We start from the raw sequence: 21,410 nt of genomic DNA on the forward strand, positions 1-21,410 counted from the left end.
CCTTCCCGAGTCAAAAAAGCCCCAATCTATCCAATGTACAAGGCGGCACTCACAGGTCTTGATCAGTAAGAATAAACGACTACCAGAGTCAGCTTCGTTTGTTCAACGTTTCGGTTTACACCTTTTTCAAGAACCACACATGTAATAACAAACAACCATACCTTAAATACACGCCTCCGCTCCCTGTTTTCCCGCGCGGCCACTTCCCCCAGCCTGTCGCCCCCTGATGACGTAGAGCGGCTCCGTGCATTGCCACAGCAACCTTGCAGAAACCTCCTCTACTCTCTCACATTACACGTCCCCGCGCCATCCGGAGCCGGGCCACGTGTGCCGCATCATACGTCATACGGAGCTGACTCTGGTAGTCGTTTATTCTTACTGATCAAGACCTGTGAGTGCCGCCTTGTACATTGGATATATATATATATAAATATATATATATATAGTTAAGTATGCCCCGCACTCCCTGTGTACCTGCTGTAATCCCGGGTGCCCTCCGTGGGCTGGTGATAGAATAAACATAGAAAAAGGCAGCGGCACTCCGGTATGATTTGGAAAAGGTAACTTTAGTGTAAGAGCAAAAATTGCTCTTACACTAAAGTTACTTTTTTCAAATCAACCGGAGTGCCGCCGTCTTTTATAGATGGCCGTCGGAAATAAGATGCCGGAGCTATTGTAACTGCATACAAGATCGCAGGCACAAGCTATGACATGCCCCTGAAACAGTCGTGACATGCCTGCGTTTGAGTCGCCACTCTATTGCCTCCCACAATCGCCCCCTGCCTGTCACTCACTTTGAGAAAAAATCCTCACTACGACCTTTGCTGCAAGACCATCACATGTCATGCGCAGTGTTATATATACAGGTTGAGTATCCCTTATCCAAAATGCTTGGGACCAGAGGTATCTTGGATATGGGATTTTTCCGTATTTTGGAATAATTGCATACCATAATGAGATATCATGGTGATAGGACCTAAATCTAAGTACAGAATGCATTTATGTTTCATATACACCTTATACACACAGCCTGAAGGTCATTTAATACAATAGTTTTAATAACTTTGTGTATTAAACAAAGTTTGTGTACATTGAGTCATCAAAAAACAAAGGTTTCACTATCTCACTCTCACTCAAAAAAGTCCGTATTTCGGAATATTCAGTATTTTGGAATATTTGGATATGGGATACTCAACCTGTATACGCATGTGCAGTGCATACTTGCCTGCCTGACACATTTCATGAGGGAGAAAATGCTCTGTTCCTGGACTTTCCTGGTAATGTATGATTGCCATCACCTGTGGTGAAACACCTTTCTTGTCAATTAACTAGCTCACCACAGGTGATGGCAATCATACATTACCAGGAAAGTCCAGGAACAGAGCATTTTCTCCCTCATGGAGAGGGTCAGGTAGGCAACTGTGCATTATACCCTACACAGGGAAACTGTGAAGTAGACAGCTGATGCAATAGAGAGACATTGCTGCAGACTGTTTGAGATGGCAAATGACAGATGATGAAAGAATCGTGGTGATATTAGGGCAGACGGGATAGATATTGGATCTGGGTTGGTGGCTATATTCTGGCAGGTATGGAGAAGATTTTAGGAAAGTGTTTCCCAACTGCAGTCCTCAGGGACCCTAACAGTACACGTTTGCAAGATCTCTTCAGTATCACAATTGAAATAATTAGCTCCACCTGTGTTTTAAAATGTGTTATCCAGTAATTAATACATATGGGCACAAACTGGGAGATCTGTAAAACAAGTACTGCTAAAGGTCCCTGAGGACTTGTGTCGGGAAACACTATTTTAAGATGAGTAAATCAGATATTGTAAAAGAGTACAGTTTAGAACTTTATATACTATAAGACAAAGTGCACAGCAAGGACAGACATGAGACCGCTGAGACAACAGGGGCAGGCAAAAGAAAGACATGTGACAAGTCTAGGCCTTCTCAGACTTTGCCTGAACACTAGAGACTTTCGCAATTAGAGGAGGAAGAAACAGTTCATAGGCTTCAATTAATAACCAGCTGCAATAGGAAGTCAGGATAACACTGAATAATTCATGTTGTCTTTATTCTTTATTTTTGACATTTAAGATTTTGGATTTAGTTATGCTTAGAATAATATGGTCTCACATTCAGTAAACTATGACAGCATTGCAATACTAATTTATATACATTCATTAGAGACATGAGCATAACACTAGTGCGTGCAGGGGGTGCCATTGCTATGGGGCCCAGAGGCTTAGGGGGCCTGGACCCAGATTATAAAATTGCATACCAATTTCCCAGATTTGCCTCCTAAGACACTGGGTCTGATCCATTGCCCAGCCTAAATTGGGTGACATTACATTTACAGTGAGAGGAGTACTGTATGTAGTGGATGTTATAATGGTAAGGGAGCACTATGATATGGCATAAAATGAAATGGAGGCACTATAGTGTGGCATAATATGAACTGGGGCACAGTATGTCATAATGTGAATTGGGACTACTGTAGGGCAAAGTGTGTACTGGCAGCCCTACAATGTGACATCATGTGAACTAAGGCACTACCATTGTTCAGAAAATGAACTAGGGCAAAATTACAGGGCATAAAATTCATAAATGCTGCGGAGAAGGGTCTCTCTCTAGAAGCATTGGTACAGGGGTCCCATCAATGTGTTGCTACTGGACCCACAAAGTTCAGGCTACACCTCTGATTAGGGAGATGTATATGAAAAAAAAGAACGTTTTTATGAATAGACATTTTCAGATTACGGATGAATAAAACAAAGCACGTGCACATAGTATTTGCTGTACAGCACACATCATTTCTAGATATGTATTATGTATAATTGCAGCATACTTGCCTACTTTACCGGAATGGGCGGGAGGCTCCCAAAAATCGAGTGACCCTCCCGGCCCCCTGGGAGAGCAGGCAAGTATCCAGATTTTTCAAGTCCCCCCTGCCCGGCCGCCCACTTAGTGAGTAAAGTGGGCGGTCTTGGCAGTCGATGACGTGATTCTTGCTAAATCGCATCATCATAGCCATGCCCCCTGCTGTATAATGGCAGTAATTGTGGCAATACAGAGCAGGGGGCGTGGCTTAAATGACATGGCGTGATAACCCCGTGATAACCCTGTCCCCATTCCAACCCCGCTCCGCCTCCGCCCACCACTATGCACGTCATAGCCCTGCCCTGCTCCCCTGCTGAGGCGACCTGGCTACTCTCTCCCGGAGAGAGCAGCCAGGATGTTGGCATATATGAATTGCAGCCAGATTAATTTTACTGGTTCCAAAAATATGCAGTCATGTCTGTCAGTCCATTGGCTCTCTGTCTCTTACAGAATCACCTGCAAACAGATGCATAATGAGCATGGGGCGAGCAGGGCACGTGCCCTAGGCACCATGGCAGGCCCAACAGAGGGGGGCGCTACCGGCACCTGCATGGCCTGATTGCCCCACTGTGCACCATTGCGCTCACCGCCGCCGCGGCCCACCGGAGCACCAACACTCCTCCGCCACCCTCCACCCGGCTGCTGTCCTCTTGCTGCAGAGAGCGTGACCGCGATGTGTCATGCTCCCTGTATGATCAGTCTGCTGCCCTGCGCCAGCTCCTGGCTCCCAGCCACCTCAGTCCGCTGGTTTCCGGACCTCAGATCCCGGCTCCCAGCCACCTCAGATCCCTACTCCCAGCTGCCTCACCCTGCCGGCTCTTGAGTCCCATGAGGTAAGGGGGGGGGGGGGAGGTGACCCTGTTATATTATCAGAAGGGGGGGTGCTAGAATAAACACATTAAGAGGCATGGAGGAGAGGAGAGACATAGAAGGGGGAGGACACTGAGAGACATAGAACGGGGGTGAGAGAGACACTGAGAGACATAGAAGGGGGGAGAGACACTGAGAGATATAGAAGGGGGCAGAGACACACTGAGAGACAAAGAAAGGGGACACACACTGAGAGACATAGAAGGGGGGAGAGAGAGAGACAGTGCCGGATTAAGGCTTGTGGGGGCCCAGGGCAACCAAGTTGTGGGGGCCCCCATTAATAACAATGTGAAACCAAATCCCCCCCACTATGCGCGCACAGTTGCTACTCTGGCCCTAACTGGGGCAGTGGGAGAAGCATGCAGTACACCAGCACCCCACACACCTTCAGGCAGAGGGAGACGGGACCCACGGGAGAGTGCACTGAATCCCCCTTCATGTTTCATGAAGTAGTTGCGGTCGGGTGTGGGACAGTGTCTCATGGGAAGTCAAATCCCATGAATCACTGCCCCACAGCCGACCACAACCACTAAATAAAGCATGAAGGGGGATTCAGCATGCTGTAATATGAGGAACTCTTCACCTGCCGCCTGCCACACAGCTAAATGCTGTGCTCCGATTTTATTGTCAATGCGGGTGGCTGATTCGGGGGACTGTGTATGGGGGGCCCTAATCTGTGGGGGCCCAGGGATGACTGCCCCTGTCGCCCCTTCTATAATCCCGCCCTGCTGAGCGACATTGAACACGATTCAGTTCGATGACCGTTGAATAGCACTGGGAAATAGCTCCTGGTGCTATTCAATACAGCGCCCTGTGACAACCGGCGACGGGATTTCTTCTCGCACCCCTGGAGGGATGCGAGGAGAAATCCAACAAAAGTGCTGGCGTGATGCTGATTTCTGCCCTTAGGGTGGCAGAAACATCGTCTGACCGGGCACTTAAGTTGGAGAATGCCGGTTCTCCTGACAGAACACCCTGTTTAGTCCGGAAGAAAGGGCATTCTCTGACTTACCACTGCGCTGTATTAAATAGCACTGGGAGCTAATTCCCGGAGCTATTCAACTGTCATCGAATTGAATCATGCCCATATAAGGGGGATACGCACACTGAGAGATATTGAAGGGGGACGGAGAGACACTAAATAAGGGGTCTATTTACTAAGCCTTGGATGGAGATAAAGTCGACAGAGATAAAATCCCAGCCAATCGGCTCCTAACTGCCATGTCACAGGCTGGGTTTGAAAAATGACAGGAGTTGATTGGCTAGTACTTTATCTCCATCCGCTTTATCTCCGTCCAAGGCTTAGTAAATAGACTCCTAAGAGACATAGAAGAAGGGGGGGAGACACACTGAGAGACACAGTATGAAGAGGAGAGACACACTGAGAGACAGAATGAAGGGGAGGGGAGACACAGAGACATAGAATGTGATGGTTTGCTGAGAGACTTTGCAGGGGAGGTGATGGTGTGCTGAGAGATAATGTAGGGGTAGGTGATGGTGTGCTGAGAAATTACACAGGGGGTAAGTGGTGGTGTGCTGAGAGACGACGCAGAGAGTAGGTGATGGTGTGCTGAGAGACATTGCAGGGGGAGGTGATGGTGTGCTGAGAGACGACACAGGGGGTAGCTGGTGGTGTGCAAAGAGATGACACGGGGTAGGTGATGGTGTGCTGAGAGACAATGCAGGGGTTAGGTGATGGTGTGCTGAGAGACAATGCAGGAGTTAGGTGATGGTGTGCTGAGAGACAACGCAGTGGGAGGTGATGGTGTGCTGCGAGACGACGCAGGGGGGAGGTGATAGGGTGCTGAAAGACGACGCAGGGGTAGGTGATGGTGTGCTGAGAGATGATGGTGGGGTAAGTGGATGGTGTGCTGAGAGACGCAGGGGAGATGGTGTGGCTGCGAGTCGCAAGGGTGAGATGATGTGGCTGAGAGACGCAGGGGCAAGATGTGACACAGGGGGCAAAATATGAGTCTGGATGAACTGCTGTTGTATCATGCTGATGTTGTTAATATTCTTACACAAACAGGTATCTACTGGATGATGTGATTTCCTACATGAATAGTGAATACCAACTGAAGACGACGTCTGTCTTAGAGGATACATTTCTTAAGAGGTTCCACATTGTGAGAAACCAACATATAGGTAAGGTGCACGTGGAATTGAAAAGAATGAGGCCAGTGTAACGTGAATCAGGTGGCGTGTCATGTTGGCACACCCCATCTTCAGTGACCACGCTCCTTCTGGTGTGTGGCCAGGCCCAGTTTTCCGACGCACGCCTTTGGCACGCACACATAGTTGGTTTACTGTAGTTGTTTTTTCTGTGTTTTTTTTTTTTCCTTGAATTTTTCATCTTGCCCTGGGCTCCAAAAACCCTAGTTACGCCTCTGCCTGCAAAGCCCTCAAACACCCTTCTCATACCTACATCCAGTGACCATAACCTGGGGTGTGAAAGCAGTACCGATGCCCAGCTCGCAAGGCCGTGTGGGTGGCACCATGGCTGCCCTAAGATACCTGAATTTGGCTTGCATGGTACCTGGAAAGCAAAAGCACCCTGCTTGAGTGCTGCCTACATCTCCAGTCTAGGGCTGGATGTAATAACGCCTGAGTTTGGCAGCCGTGCAGGATGCCGGCCGAACTCTGACTTTTTTTTAAAGGGCAGTCACTTACAAGGCATGGTTTTGCCTTGTAAGTGATTGCCCCTTTAAAAACGTCCAAATGACTTCCGGTGGGCGGACCCGCAGCAGGCCGCGTTTTAAAAGAGCTCTCCGATCCCGGACACCTCGAGCAAGATTTGAGGGTCTTGATACCGGGACCTGCGCCCCAAGTCAACATCAGGGGCCAGCGGAGATACTGGTGGGCAAGAGGGAATCATCCACCCGGCTCCCCACCGCCTGATCTCCCCGGAATTCGAGCACCAGTTGTGGTGCGCGCTGCCCGCGGCCGCCATCTTGGAGGTGGCCGGGCATCCCACGGCTCCCGTCCTGTCACGAATCCCCGCCTGAGGCGACTGCAGAGAGAGGATCTGCTCGGCGCACAAGCCCTGAGCCGCTGCCGCTGGCGGTGAAGACGTCCGCGTGTGCCCGCCGGGAGAGAGAGCCCGACCTGCGGCGGGGTGAGTGTGCTGTGCCGGACTCTCCCCCCCCCCCTCTCCCTCCCCCAGCTGCCCCCACGGACAGTGCGTTGAACACACGTGTACCGCACTAAACCCCCGTGAACGGAGGTCACCCTCGCATAGGGGAGAATCAAACACCTCTCTGGCTCTGGACAGTGGCACCTCCTCGGAGTGACGCAGCCACTTTAATCAGACATCCCCAAATACCACACGTAAGCCCACATAAAATGTGACCCGTGGCGCCTATGAGCATCGGTCGCGAGGGTGACGAAATATATATCCACTAAACTAATCCTGCACATTTGGAATTCCCTGCACATTTGGAATCTAGTAATACGTTACACGATCCCCAGGGCTGCTGGACTCAGAACCTATACAGGCAGAACCGTGTTGATCCACTACACTGAACGCAGCAAGCACACGCTCACAAATACTCCCTGCAGGGCAGGATATCTCACTATACTTATTGTCTCATTGAAAAGAGCCAATACCGCGCTTCTATGGATAAATACGTGGCCAAGACACAGAGGGGGGGCCGCGGCTCAGTGCCGGCAAAGACTAAGGACACCAGGGCATCAGCCTCAGCTTCAGCTAACTCGCCACCCCCGTCGCCTTCGGCTAATGTCCTAGATGGCATACCAGATTCCGCTAGATACACTGTGGACGCGGTGGCCAGAGCGCAGGAAATCTCAGACATATTGTCGCCACTGCTAGACAAAAAACTTGCCGGGCTGAAGGACGCCATTGAATCCACCATGACGCAGTTAAAGGAACACAGCACACGACTTGATGAAGTTGAACAAAGGGTTTCAAACCTGGAAGATGACATGACCACCGCCCGATCTGAAATTGATTCCCAAGCGTCTACCATCTCCGCAATACAAGAGAAGCTAGAAGATTTAGAAAATCGCAATCGTCGAAATAATCTTCGTATGATCGGCTTACCAGAATCAGTTAGACCGAAAGAGCTGATGGCCCTGGTCTCTTCCTGGTTGCCGGCGGAGTTGGGCTGCCTGAAAGAGGGGGAATCGATGGCAATTGAAAGAGCACATCGTATAGGTCCGGACCTCCAGACAGACCGGCGGAGACCTAGGCCGGTCATATTCAAATTCCTCAACTACACAGACAAAGTCAAGGTGATGGATGCATACCGTAAAGCTCAGGAACTTTTCTACCACTGAGACAAACTGCTTCTATTCCAAGACTTTTCCTACAGTGTAGCCATGAAAAGGAGAGAATTCTCCCCTTTCTGCAAGATCTTGTTCGAGGAGGGCATAAGATTTGCCTTGCTCTATCCGGCCAAGCTCCGAGCTCAACACAACGGCAAGACGTACCTGTTTGAATCACCCTCAGAGGCAAAGACTTTCGCAGAATCTATGCGGAGCCGCTCCTCACAGGCCTCCAAGGGACGAGACTGATCACAAACTTCACCACGGAGCTAACATCTGTATTGTCTCCCTTATGGAGGTCGTGATTGGTAACGTATGGCCGATCATTACTGTACAATTTGTTTGGTTTATTACAGTAATATTTGCCCTTGAATTTGCAAAATGTTGGGCCTTCCCGTCTACTCATTCCCCCCTCCCCCTTTTCCTCCCCTTACCTTTTTTTTCCCCACCCCTCCCCCTAACCCACCACCCACCCCCTATTCTGATCGGAGTTACACTACTAGTTTATAGTGAGTCATTCAGACTACTGTTATGGGTTCAAAAAAAGATGGAAAATGGACATACTGTAACACAATGTTTGCATTTATTTTTAGTGTCGATGTTAGGACAAGGATTTGTTACCTTTGCTATAGGTCGAGTCACCATGCTCGCTGGGACATTGGGGACTCCACAATTTATTTCAAAAATGCCATATGCGTCCGTCAGGACGGGCATCGGTTAGATATATAATTAATATGACAACTTCACTAGAGCTTAAGAAGAGTCTAAAATTTCTTACATGGAATGTAGAAGGTTTACTCATTGGAAATCAGGGGACCCCAACGTACTTAGAGACAGCTGGATCCAGGGATTTAGTTCGGCATCATATACCTCCAAGAAGTGAGGGGTAGTGATTATATTCCATAAATCTCTGAGTTATAACATACTAGATACCTTAGAAGATGTAGATGGCAGGTTCCTATTCCTAAAGGTACAATTAGAGGGGGAGCTATACACATTAGTATCTATATATGCACCGAACTCAGATCACAATGTTTTCTTTACTGACGTTTATGTCCGACTCCAGGAGTGGGCGGAGGGCCATCTGATCATTGGCGGTGATTTTAATTCCACACTGCAGCCGGCCCTGGATAGGTCAGGCGCTCCGGGTGGACGCAATTATTCCATTCCAGCATCACTGCAACTCTGGCTGACCTCACTCCATTTAATAGATCCATGGCGACACCAACACCCAGTTGACCGAGAATACACCTTTTATTCTCACCCACATGCCACGTCCACTAGAATAGATTACTGGCTGCTACCAATAGGACTGCTCCCTAGGTTACGGGATTCAAAAATAGAAAATATTGCCATATCGGACCACGCACCTACATGGTTCACACTAGACCTAAAATCTCCTAAACAAACCTCCTTTAATTGGAGATTTCCCTCACACCTCTATACTTCCCCCGATTTCAAGTCGTACTTGGAAACTCACTTTCTTAATTATGCCAAAGACAACGCACAACACGTGGATGACATTGGTCTTTTCTGGTCTGCCTCCAAACCGGTGGTGCGGGGTTTCATCATTGCGTACATAGCAGGTAAGCGTAAACGCCTCAATCAAAGGTTTCGTGATCTAGGCCTGACACTGACAAACTCCTATGCGACACTGTTAACCTCCCCGACGGAAGATAATCGCAGAATCTATATTGAGACCAAACAACTTTATGACACTCTATGCACAGAGAGAGCTCAATACGCTTTAGATTTCCAAAAACATAAATACTTCAAGTGGGGGAACAAAGCCGGCAAACTTCTGGCAAATGTAGTTCGTAGTCAACAACCCACCTCACGCATTCTCGCTCTCCAGTCAAATACCTAGTTATCCTCTGACCCGACGATTATCGCTGACTCCTTTTTATCTTACTACAAGGAACTGTATACGGCACCACCAGACGACCCTATTAGCGGCATGAACTTCCTGCAATCGGCAGAGGCCCCCACACTGACGGCGGAAAATAGAAACTCCCTCATGTCTCCCGTCACTGAACTAGAATTGATAACAGTAATTAAACAGTTAGCTAATGGAAAATCCCCAGGCCCAGATGGTCTGAGTGCAGAATACTACAAACTGCTGCTGCTCCATATCACTCCCCACCTATTAGCCCTATTTAATTTCATTCTGGCAGGCGGAGCCGCCCCGCGCGCCTTCAACCATGCACGCATGATAGTACTGCCAAAACCAGGAAAAGACCCTACTTTAGTTCATTCATATCGCCCGATCTCACTCCTGAACCAAGATTTCAAGATCTTAACGACACTCATAGCACACAGGCTACAAGAGGTACTGCCCACACTACTACATCCAGCACAGACTGGCTTTGTGAAAGGGAGGACGTCAGTACATAATATCAGACAGTTGGTAGCTGCTTTGACCATATCGGCCAGACGGCCAGGTGGAAAATCCTTGATAGTGAGCTGCGACGCAGATAAGGCGTTTGATCGGGTGTCGTGGCCCCATCTGTTGAGGGTGCTCCACTGGCAGAGATTTGGAGCTGATTTTGTAAAATTCTTCCGTACTATATACGACACGCCCTCTGCGTTCATCACAGTGAACGGACTGAACACAGACACATTTACACTACATAGAGGTACGAGACAGGGATACCCCTTGTCACCACTCCTCTTCGACCTAGCATTGGACCCACTTATTAGACATTGTTATCTAAACTCTGACTGGCAAGGGATTGGAATTGGCAGTCACAACCTTAAGGTCACGGCTTACGCAGATGATCTATTATTGTATTTTTCAAACCCTCAACACGCATTCCCTAACCTATTGTCTTTACTAGCGACCTTCGAGTCGATCTCAGGGTTTAAAATTAATAAATCTAAGACGGAAGCATTGGCGCTACATCCAAAGGCCACTCACGGATGGGATTCACAGTTCCCTTTCAGATGGGCGAGCAACTCAATTGTTTACTTAGGCCTTCAGATCCCTGTCCACCCGTCAGACCTTTATAGATATAATTTCCCACGAATAATAACTCGCATGTTGAATGATTTTCAAGCATGGAAACACTTGCCCCTGTCCTACTTAGGACGTTGTTACTTAATTAAAATGATTTCTTTCCCAAGACTGCTATACCCCATCCAAATGCTGCCTTTATTAATATCAGAGACAGACATAAAGATCTTAAATAAGGCCTGCAGTGAATTCATTTGGGCACACAAAAAGCCTAGGATCTCCCTGTTTAAACTAAGTCAATCACAAAAATTAGGAGGTATCAAACTACCTTGCATCAAAAGTTACACGCTAGCCGCGAACTATCGATACGCTATCGATTGGATACATGAGACGGAGACCTTTGCTAACTCCGGCCTGGAGCAGGCTTTCTGCCCTGAGCTCTCTCTTGTCAGTTTGCTACACATGCGTCCATCAACCTTTCCACCCCAGGTTAAAGACAATATACTACTGGCATCGACTTGCGCGGCTTGGAGGCAGACACGCTCAAGGATGGGTGTATCCAGCTATAACACGACTTTCCTACCCCTGACTCATAACCCTGACTTTCAGGGGACTACAGCGCACACAACATTGACAGCCCTGGCAGGAGGCGGTATTAGGTTGCTATACCAGATGATTTGTAGAGATACTCGACAGGTCATCACATACCCTCACCTTTGCGATAGTTTCCCACAATTTAAGATACCGTTATTCATATATTTCCAGATACGGAGTTATGCAAACAAATCTATAACCACTATGACTGCAGAGGATTGGAATAATTCCTTAGATATTACTTTGCAGTCGACGCCAAGGATTCACCCCTCCACTGCATTGCTCTATACATACATTAAAAAGTCTATTGACTGGGAGTCCACACAGACAGGGATGGTAAAATGGTTATCAGATTTCCCATCTCTTGACACCTCCATCATGCTTAAGGCTTTTAATAGGATCAATAAGACTCTTATATCAGCTTCGTATGCTGAGATCACACCTAAGTTAAGGCTTCAAATGGGGACAGCGTCTGACTCTAAATGCTTTAAATGCGGTGTGATGGACGCAGACATTTACCATTGCATGTGGAGTTGCCATGAAGTGAGCAAATTCTGGGGCTTAATACACACCTTTATAAAAGACAGATTACACCTCACATTGGATATTTCCCCGGAGTGGGTCATGTGGGATATACACCCGACGCATTCTGTTCACAAGATGACGATAGGACAGCGCCAGTTACTGACCAAAATAGCGGCGGCAGGCAAGAAAACCATATTATCACAATGGATAGCCACTGACTCATTATCCATAGCTTTATTTTTGCCAAGACTGTTATACCTGTTCCATATGGAGTGGCTAGAAATGTTTCTAGATAAAGAGAATAAAATAGCTAAATTCTTTGGCATATGGCTCCCCTACATTCAGATGCTAGATGACCAGGTTAAAACCCCTCTGCGACAGGCCATAGCTCACACTACGTGGTATAACCTGGAAATTTTGGAACAGGGACACCCGCCCTTTTAAATGGTCACTAACGGGATGCCTGAAGGTTATGCTTGATTTACCCTATCACGGTTGAATTGTTTCAAATATGTAATATGTTATACGATGTCCTAACATGTTCAGATATACCTTGCGACAATGTATGTAAATGTTATGCAGATGTCCAATAAACTATTTAAAAAAAAAAAAAACGTCCAAATATGGGCGGCATCATGCACGGCAACCCGAACTCGGGCGTCATTACATCCGGCCCCTCATTTCTATTTGTACTCCCTCCTAACCACTTTGCCAATGACTGCAACGTCTCTTTCTCCTTCATTCCCTACTTCCACTCTCTCCCATACCACCCTCAACCTCTTGAATGGCTTCCAACAACTAATTAGACTTGTCCCCAACCTTTCAGTCTTTAAATGTGCCCTTTAGACTTATCTCTGTACTCAAGTCTACCATGCTTCTACCTAACTGGCCAACCTCTGCTTTTCCTATCTCTACTCTTCCCCTGCGTCTACTAATCTGCTAGATTATAAACTCCCAGGAGCCCTCTCCCCCATATATTTATGTCATTTGAGAACTGTAATTATGTATACAGTATGTTAGTTTTGGTCTTTTCTGTAGTCATTTGTGTTTCTGCAACTTGTATGTTTTACCCCTATTTGTTGTGATTTGCAACCCTTCTGGCACTCTATTAATAAGACATAATAATATTAATCATAAATAGACTCCGTAGGAAACTGCTAAGGTATTATAAGTGGCATTCAGGCTTTTACTTATTAAAATTATCTCTGTCTGTTTTCCTGCAGCCTTCTTGTATTTCTTTCTTTCATTTTTTTATATGACCTTACAGTTTATGTGCCCCCACTGGATGGTGGATGTTAGTAATTATATATAGTTATGTTAGTAATTATATATAGTTATTAATTGTTAACATTTGTTACTTGGCATTTAGAACATTAAACCAACCTTGAGAACTTCATTTTTGTAATTGTAGAAAATTATCTGAGGTTCAACATCTTCCCTGGAGTCATATTCTAGGTTATGGCTGTGAATAAAGTGTTAAAGGAAACACAAACTGCAGAAGATGAAATGTATTTCCATCCTTTTCTATGCTATCAAATAACCAGACCAAGCCAGCATACGATACTCACTGGAAAAGAAGATGTTCACAAGACTGTTGTTTTGTCTATAAACAAGCAAGAAATTGGATATAATCAATTGTATCCAAGTAGCTATAGTTATATAGTGGTATATGAACATATTTCAGTGATACTCTTTGATGTCAGGGTACTTCAAGTAGATATGAGCATCCGAGACAGACTATATGCACATTTACAACCAAGAAGGTGTAAGACGAAATAAATACAAGTAAGCTTTATATGACTACTAGCTACAGTACTACTACGAAGCTACTAGCAGCAGACTCTGGGGCAAATGTATTAAGCCTGGAGAAGTGATAAAGTGGAAGGCGATAACACACCAGCCAGTCAGCTCCTAATTGTCGTTTTTCAAACCCAGCCTGTAACATGATAGTTAGGAGCTGATTGGCTGGTGCTTTATCTCCATCCACTTTATCACTTCACCAGGCTTAGGGGTATATGCAATTGCGGTCGAATTCCCGAAATTGTCGAAAAACGGGACCTTTTCGCCCCCAAAAAAAATCGACAATGCAATTCAGTACTTTCCGTCAAAAAAACGGACTTTCAAAATTCGACTTTTTGAAATTCGACATTTGTCAAATTCGACATTTCTGCAATGGTACAAATGCGGCATTTCGCCAAAAGTATATTCAATCGAAGTTTGGAAATTCGACAACAGTGCTTTTAGACAGTAAATTCGTCATTTTCAATCTGCCACACTTTGGTGGGGGAATCTAAAAAAAAAAATGTAAAACATGTTTTTTTTGGTGTTTTTTTTATTGGTAATAGCATATCTATTTATATTAGAAGGGATTAGGTACTTGGTTTGTCTATTTTGGAGGCACAAGTATTATTTATATATTTTTAAAAATATTATTATTATTATTATTATTATTATTATTATTATTTTTTTTTTAAATGGAATGGTAAAATCCCGGAAAAAAATGGCGTGGGGTCCCCCCTCCAAAGCATAACCAGCCTCGGGCTCTTCGAGCCGGTCCTGGTTCTAAAAATCCGGGGGGGGGAAATGACAGGGGTTCCCCCGTATTTTTAAAACCAGCACCGGGCTCTGCGCCTGGTGCTGGTGCAAAAAATACGGGGGACAAAAAGCGTAGGGGTCCCCCGTATTTTTTACACCAGCATCGGGCTCCACTAGCTGGACAGATAATGCCACAGCCGTGGGTCACTTTTATACAGCGCCCTGCGGCAGTGGCATTAAATATCCAACTAGTCACCCCTGGCCGGGGTACCCTGGGGGAGTGGGGACCCCTTCAATCAAGGGGTCCCCCCCAGCCACCCAAGGGCCAGGGGTGAAGCCCGAGGCTGTCCCCCCCACCCAAGGGCTGCGGATGGGGGGCTGATAGCCTTGAGAAATGTGAAAGAATATTGTTTTTTCCAGTAGTACTACAAGTCCCAGCAAGCCTCCCCCGCAAGCTGGTACTTGGAGAACCACAAGTACCAGCATGCAGGAGAAAAACGGGCCCGCTGGTACCTGTAGTTCTACTGGAAAAAAAATACCCAAATAAAAACAGGACACGCACACCGTGAAAGTAAAACTTTATTACACACATGTCGACACACACATACTTACCTATGTTCACACGCCGACCTCTGTCCACTTGTCCAAGTAGAATCCACGTGTACCTGTGAATAAAATTATACTCACCTCAATCCAGTGTCCAGATTATAATCCTCGTACTTGGCAAAACAACAAAACGAACACCCGGACCAAACGGACTGAAAGGGGTCCCATGTTTACACATGGGACCCCTTTCCACGAATGCCGGGACCCCACATGACTGCTGTCACAGAAGGTCCCTTCAGCCAATCAGGAAGCGCTACTTCGTGGCACTCACCTGATTGGCTGTATGCGCTTCTGCTGTCAGACAGCGCATCGCACAGCTCCCTCCATTAGTTTCAATGGTGGGAACTTTGCGGGTAGCGGTGGGGTTACCCGCGGTCAGCCGCTGACCGCGGGTGACCTCACCGCTGACGCAAATTTCCCACCATTGAATATAATGGAGAGGCTTTGCGATGCGCTGTCTGACAGCAGACGCGCATACAGCCAATCAGGTGAGTCCCACGAAGTAGCGCTTCCTGATTGGCTGAAGGGACCTTCTGTGACAGCAGTCACGTGGGGTCCCGGCATTCGTGGAAAGGGGTCCCATGTGTAAACATGAGACCCCTTTCAGTCCGTTTGGTCCGGGTGTTCGTTTTGTTGTTTTGCCAAGTACGAGGATTATTTTAAAAGATCTGGACACTGGATTGAGGTGAGTATAATTTTTTTCACAGGTACCCCGGATTCTTCAGTGACGACGGGGGCGTGGCAGTCGGCGGGTCAACATAGGTAAGTATGTGTGTGTCGGCAGGTGTGAAATAAAGTTTTACTTTCACGGTGTGTGTCTCCTGTTTTTATTTGGGTATTTTTTTCCAGTAGAACTACAGGTACCAGCGGGCCCGTTTTTCTCCCGCATGCTGGTACTTGTGGTTCTCCAAGTACCAGCTTGCGGGGGAGGCTTGCTGGGACTTGTAGTACTACTGGAAAAAACAATATTCTTTCAAATTTCTCAAGGCTATCAGCCCCCCATCCGCAGCCCTTGGATGGGGGGGACAGCCTCGGGCTTCACCCCTGGCCCTTGGGTGGCTGGCGGGGGACCCCTTGATTGAAGGGGTCCCCACTCCCCCAGGGTACCCCGGCCAGGGGTGACTAGTTGGGTATTTAATGCCACGGCCGCAGGGCGCTGTATAAAAGTGACCCCCGGCTGTGGCATTATCTGTCCAGCTAATGGAGCCCGATGCTGGTGTAAAAAATACGGGGGACCCCTACTCTTTTTGTCCCCCGTATTTTTTGCACCAGCACCAGGCGCAGAGCCCGGTGCTGGTTTTAAAAATACGGGGGATCCCCTGTCATTTTTCCCTCTGGATTTTTAGAACCAGGACCGGCTCGAAGAGCCCGAGGCTGGTTATGCTTTGGAGGGGGGACCCCACGCAATTTTTTTTCGGGTTTTTTACAGTTTTTTCCCGTTTTTAAAAAATCGGATCAAAATCCGTCGAATCGGCCGTTTTTCGACAACGGGACTGTCGAATCCGTTTTTGATTGAATATGGTAAATTTCGGCACCCACTTGCCGGAATTTGACGGTCGAATTGTGTCGAATTAAAAAACGGGCGAAAAATTGCCGCGATTCGCCGCTAATTGCATATACCCCTATATATCTGCCCCTCTTTGAGACAATTGTTTGCAGCATACAAAACAACATAGCAAGTACAGGTTGAGTATCCCATATCCAAATATTCCGAAATACGGAATATTCCGAATTACGGAATTTTTTTAGTGAGAGTGAGATAGTGAAACCTTTGTTTTCTGATAGCTCAATGTACACAAACTTTGTTTAATACACAAAGTTATTAAAAATATTGTATTAAATGACCTTCTGGCTGTGTGTATAAGGTGTATATGAAACATAAATGAATTGTGTGAATGTACACACACTTTGTTTAATGCACAAAGTTATTAAAAATATTGGCTAAAATGACCTTCAGGCTGTGTGTATAAGGTGTATATGAAACATAAATGCATTCTGTGCTTAGATTTAGGTCCCATCACCATGATATCTCATTATGGTATGCAATTATTCCAAAATATGGAAAAATCCGATATCCAAAATACTTCTGGTCCCAAGCGTTTTGGATAAGGGATACTCAACCTGTACTGCAAAATATGCTGCCCCTGCTATAGTGCACATGCACACAATGTTATACAAGCACCGGGAGTTTGCTTCTAAAACTGCCAGCATCTGTAGCATTGTACAGTTTTCCATAGTTTCTTGGGAAGTGCAGAGGCCAATCATTTTCACTAAGGAACCAGTGACTGCTCTGATACTTTCACAGTGATTGGGTCCTAGTAAATTGATAGGCTGCATTCTTACGGATTTTACTGGAACTTTCTGATGTCATTCACTGGTTCTTAGTGATTTCACTGGTTCACAGTAACTTGATAGGCTGCTTTCTTAGTGATGTCACTGGTTCTTAGTGAATAAATAGGCAGCATACTTAGTGATGTCACTGGATCTTAGTGACTGTATAGGCTGCATTCTTAGTGATGTCACTTGTTCATAGTAAATTGATAGGCTGCATATTAGTGATGTCACTGGTTCTTAGTGAATTGATAGGCTGCATTCTTAGTGATATCACTGGTTCTTAGTGCACTCACTGGTAAACTTAATATCCAGTAAAATCTAAAATAAAAGGATACTACAGTGCCCAGATCTCCATCATGAATTTGTAAAGCTCCGGCTTACTCTTTATTCCACATCCTACAACACTAGGTGCCTGCAGAAGAATTGGAGCAAAATAATAGCAAATTAAACTTAGCACTGATTGTTACTGTCAAATACACACAGTATTAACAGACATGTAAAAAGCTAAAGGAGCTCTGGGTGCATGTATTAGATCTTTGATATCTCCTGTGTCCAGCATTTGGTAAATGTCATGGATACTTAAATCAGGGTATAATATACAGTAGTGTGCAATTCTAAAAACCATGTGCATTTGTAAACCCAATATTTGTGCTGCACCGAGAACACATAGCTTAAAACTACAGAGGTAATAATACCCTCCAGTCAGGGCTCAGCACGCACTGCTCTGACCCCAGATGCTTAACCTGTGATTGAGGCTGAGTCAATAGAAACTTGGGAGCAGGAATAACAGGTATGGGTCATTAGGTCGACCACTATTGGTCGACATGCATTAGGTCGACATGGTCATGAGGTCGACATGAACATCCCTTTCTAGCACCTGATATATAATTATCTCCAGGAATGATTAAGCAGCTACCACTGTTTGCATGTGTGAGAAAGGAATCAAATGGGAGCAGTATTTGGAAGGCATGCTGTTCCTTGTAGTGCTAATGGGAGATCCTGAGTGTGACTCCCGGGTAAGTTAGCTCTTTGCCTGGATGCGTTTTAGTAATTATCATGAGGCTTTACTGTAGACAAATCACAAGGCCCTATGTGGGTACTGCTATTATGTAGTGTTAAGACTGCTGATATCAGAGAAGCCGTGAAGTGGCTCAGCAGCTAAACATGTCTTTGCAAACATGTGTGACCAATTCTCTGAATTTCTATTACCAGATAGGTTCAGGTATGGTTACAGGTAATTTTTTAGTGTGCCGGGGGATACCAGGTGGAAAAAAAGCACCCCCCTCTGCCACTGTGACGCAATTTAGAGCATGTCACATCACTGTTCGCCGGACTGCCCACTTCGGCTATGTGCTGTGTCTGTGAGACTTGCTCACTTTTCAGGGGAACCACCCGAGATTTCGGATTTTCCCAGGCATACCAAGAATGAGATTGTGGGCGTCATGCAGAGTTGGGACCAAAACAAACAGTGGATCAAATATGGACCTTGGCATAATAATGTGGCACTGGGTATACAGATTTATAGTTTGGAATGGCGCGTCTGACTCCTGTCTAGCTTAATTATGTTTAAACTGCATAGTAAGGTTTACTGTTTTAATAAAGTGATTTCTTGCAACTGATTCATGCACCGAACTCCTCTTTTTTGCTTCCTACTCTTTGGCTTGGTCTTAGCGATTAATTTATCTGTATAAACAAGCAGCAGGATATGGATTTGCACTATAAACTGCCATAAGAATGATTATGTATTTTTACTACACCCATTAGTTTGTTTCCTTAATTTTAACAGAAATACGTCTAATAACATAAGGCTTCCATAATGGGCCGTGTTAAAAAAAAATAATACGATTTTCAAAATACATAGAGTCAGTGCCTAGTGCAGCTTATACAGTACTGTGAGTCTTATTTGGAATGGTGAATCACAGGAAGGTCTGTAATACGGGATCCGGTCTGAAGATCGACAGTATCTAGGTCGACAATGTTTAGGTCGACCACTATAGGTCGACAGTCACTAGGTCGACATGGATGGAAGGTCAACAGGGTTTCTAGGTCGACATGTGCTAGGTCGACAGGTCTAAAGGTCGACATGAGTTTTTCACATTTTCTTTCTTTTTTTGAATTTTTTCATACTTAACGATCCACGTGGACTACGATTGGAACGGTAAAGTGTGCCGAGCGAAGCGAAGGCAACATGCCCGAAGCATGGCGAGCGAAGCGAGCCATGCGAGGGGACGCGGTGCACTAATTTGGGATCCCGGTCACTCTACGAAGAAAGCGACACCAAAAAAAAAAAATATTCCTCATGTCGACCTTTAGACCTGTCGACCTAGCACATGTCGACCTAGAAACCCTGTCGACCTTCCATCCATGTCGACCTAGTGACTGTCGACCTATAGTGGTCGACCTAAACATTGTCGACCTAGATACTGTCGATTTGATGACCCACACCCCTGTAATACATACCGAATGGTCATATGCCATTCTGCACAGAGAACTTTTATGTCTATATAATGTAATATTTGTATAAATGTTTCAAATAACAGCCTTAGAACAAACATTTCTATGCCATAGACACTCAGCAAGACAAGTAATGTTCACTAAAATATCCTTTAGTAATGTTGGATTTTGTGTCAGAGTGGAGCGGCTTAATATAGTACTCTCCCATTACTAGTACTCAGTGAGGTTACTATGCAGTACAGTACTTGCTGACACAGGGTGGATGATAGTGATTTATGGAAATGGCTCATTATACTAAAGTTTATTGCAAAAAAAATGTAAGCTATAACCTCTAAATAAACTCTGTTTTTTTCCATCTTTAGCTAACAAACAACCTGGAGTTTTCACTCATCTCTGTCTATACCTATCATTGGTCTTTTCTCCCTGAAGCATGGAGATACTTAGGCCTCCATTTATCAAGCTGGCTAGGCATGTGTATATTCTGGAACCATTTCCAGCATTACTAAGCTGTCAGAGATGGGGAGAATATTGGAGGGCAACATAATATTTTATAGGGACCCTGGCAGTGTGGTCACAATCTGAAAGATGAACTCTTGGAACATATTATTCATTGATTGTTTATTATATTGTGTATTATATTTGACGTAACATGATCACTGTATAAAGCTGTTTTCTTCTTACTACTAATTATTTTTATTCAAACATTGTGTATATCTTCCAAAAAGCTATTTAATTTTATTAAACCAGTTCCATTGTTGGATTAAACCAATGCATAGTGTTATAATGATATTGTTTGAAGTTACTGCAAGGAAAACAGCACTATAATAAAGTAAATATTTTATACTTACAATAACGGTGCCCCTGGCAAGTTCAGTGTCTTCAATAAGCGTCCTTACTACAGTGTCAGTACTGTTGGTTGCATTGACACAGATAGAGTAGGCTAAGAAACACAGCAAAGCTCCCCGCAACATATTTCCAGTTGTCACAGAGCAAAATACGCAGTTGTACAAATCAGCTTAAAATATTGTGAGGCTGAACCATCTTTTCAGCGGGGGTGTTTCTACCATGCTAATAATGCAAGTTACAGAAACAGAACGTACCATGTGATTACCAAGAAACTAGCCAGGTGTTTCCCAAACACATTTTCTCAGATGAAACAGGCTTCGTTTGTCAAGATGTTATTATGAAAATACATTATTTAACTTAGTTAAACATTAATAAATCAACATAAAGACAATGAGCTACAAAATTGTTCCAGGGCTAGAAATGTTAAAGGCAATATTTTGTAATTTTAATTGTGGTAAAACCAAATTAATGATTAGCTTTGGATTCCCTCTTTATTTAATCTTAATGACTTTACCTATTTCATT

The 21,410-nt window shown here is 45.3% G+C and overlaps 1 protein-coding gene across 1 annotated transcript in view; it reads right to left on the reverse strand.

Annotated features, from left to right (window-relative positions):
- The window catches only part of LOC135057032 (selenoprotein M-like), a 31,734-nt gene extending 10,717 nt beyond the window's left edge, over nucleotides 1-21,017 (reverse strand). Inside the window, exons 1-3 of the mRNA XM_063962931.1 lie at nucleotides 20,889-21,017; nucleotides 17,922-17,998; nucleotides 13,495-13,573 (exon numbers count right to left, since the gene is read on the reverse strand). Of these exons, the coding sequence (XP_063819001.1) occupies nucleotides 13,495-13,573; nucleotides 17,922-17,998; nucleotides 20,889-21,011 (279 nt within the window). The 5' untranslated portion in view covers nucleotides 21,012-21,017. The remainder of the gene's footprint in view (nucleotides 1-13,494; nucleotides 13,574-17,921; nucleotides 17,999-20,888) is intronic.
- Nucleotides 21,018-21,410: the final 393 nt, after the last annotated feature.

This window comes from Pseudophryne corroboree, chromosome 1, assembly GCF_028390025.1.
Source record: "Pseudophryne corroboree isolate aPseCor3 chromosome 1, aPseCor3.hap2, whole genome shotgun sequence".
Taxonomy (NCBI): domain Eukaryota; kingdom Metazoa; phylum Chordata; class Amphibia; order Anura; family Myobatrachidae; genus Pseudophryne; species Pseudophryne corroboree.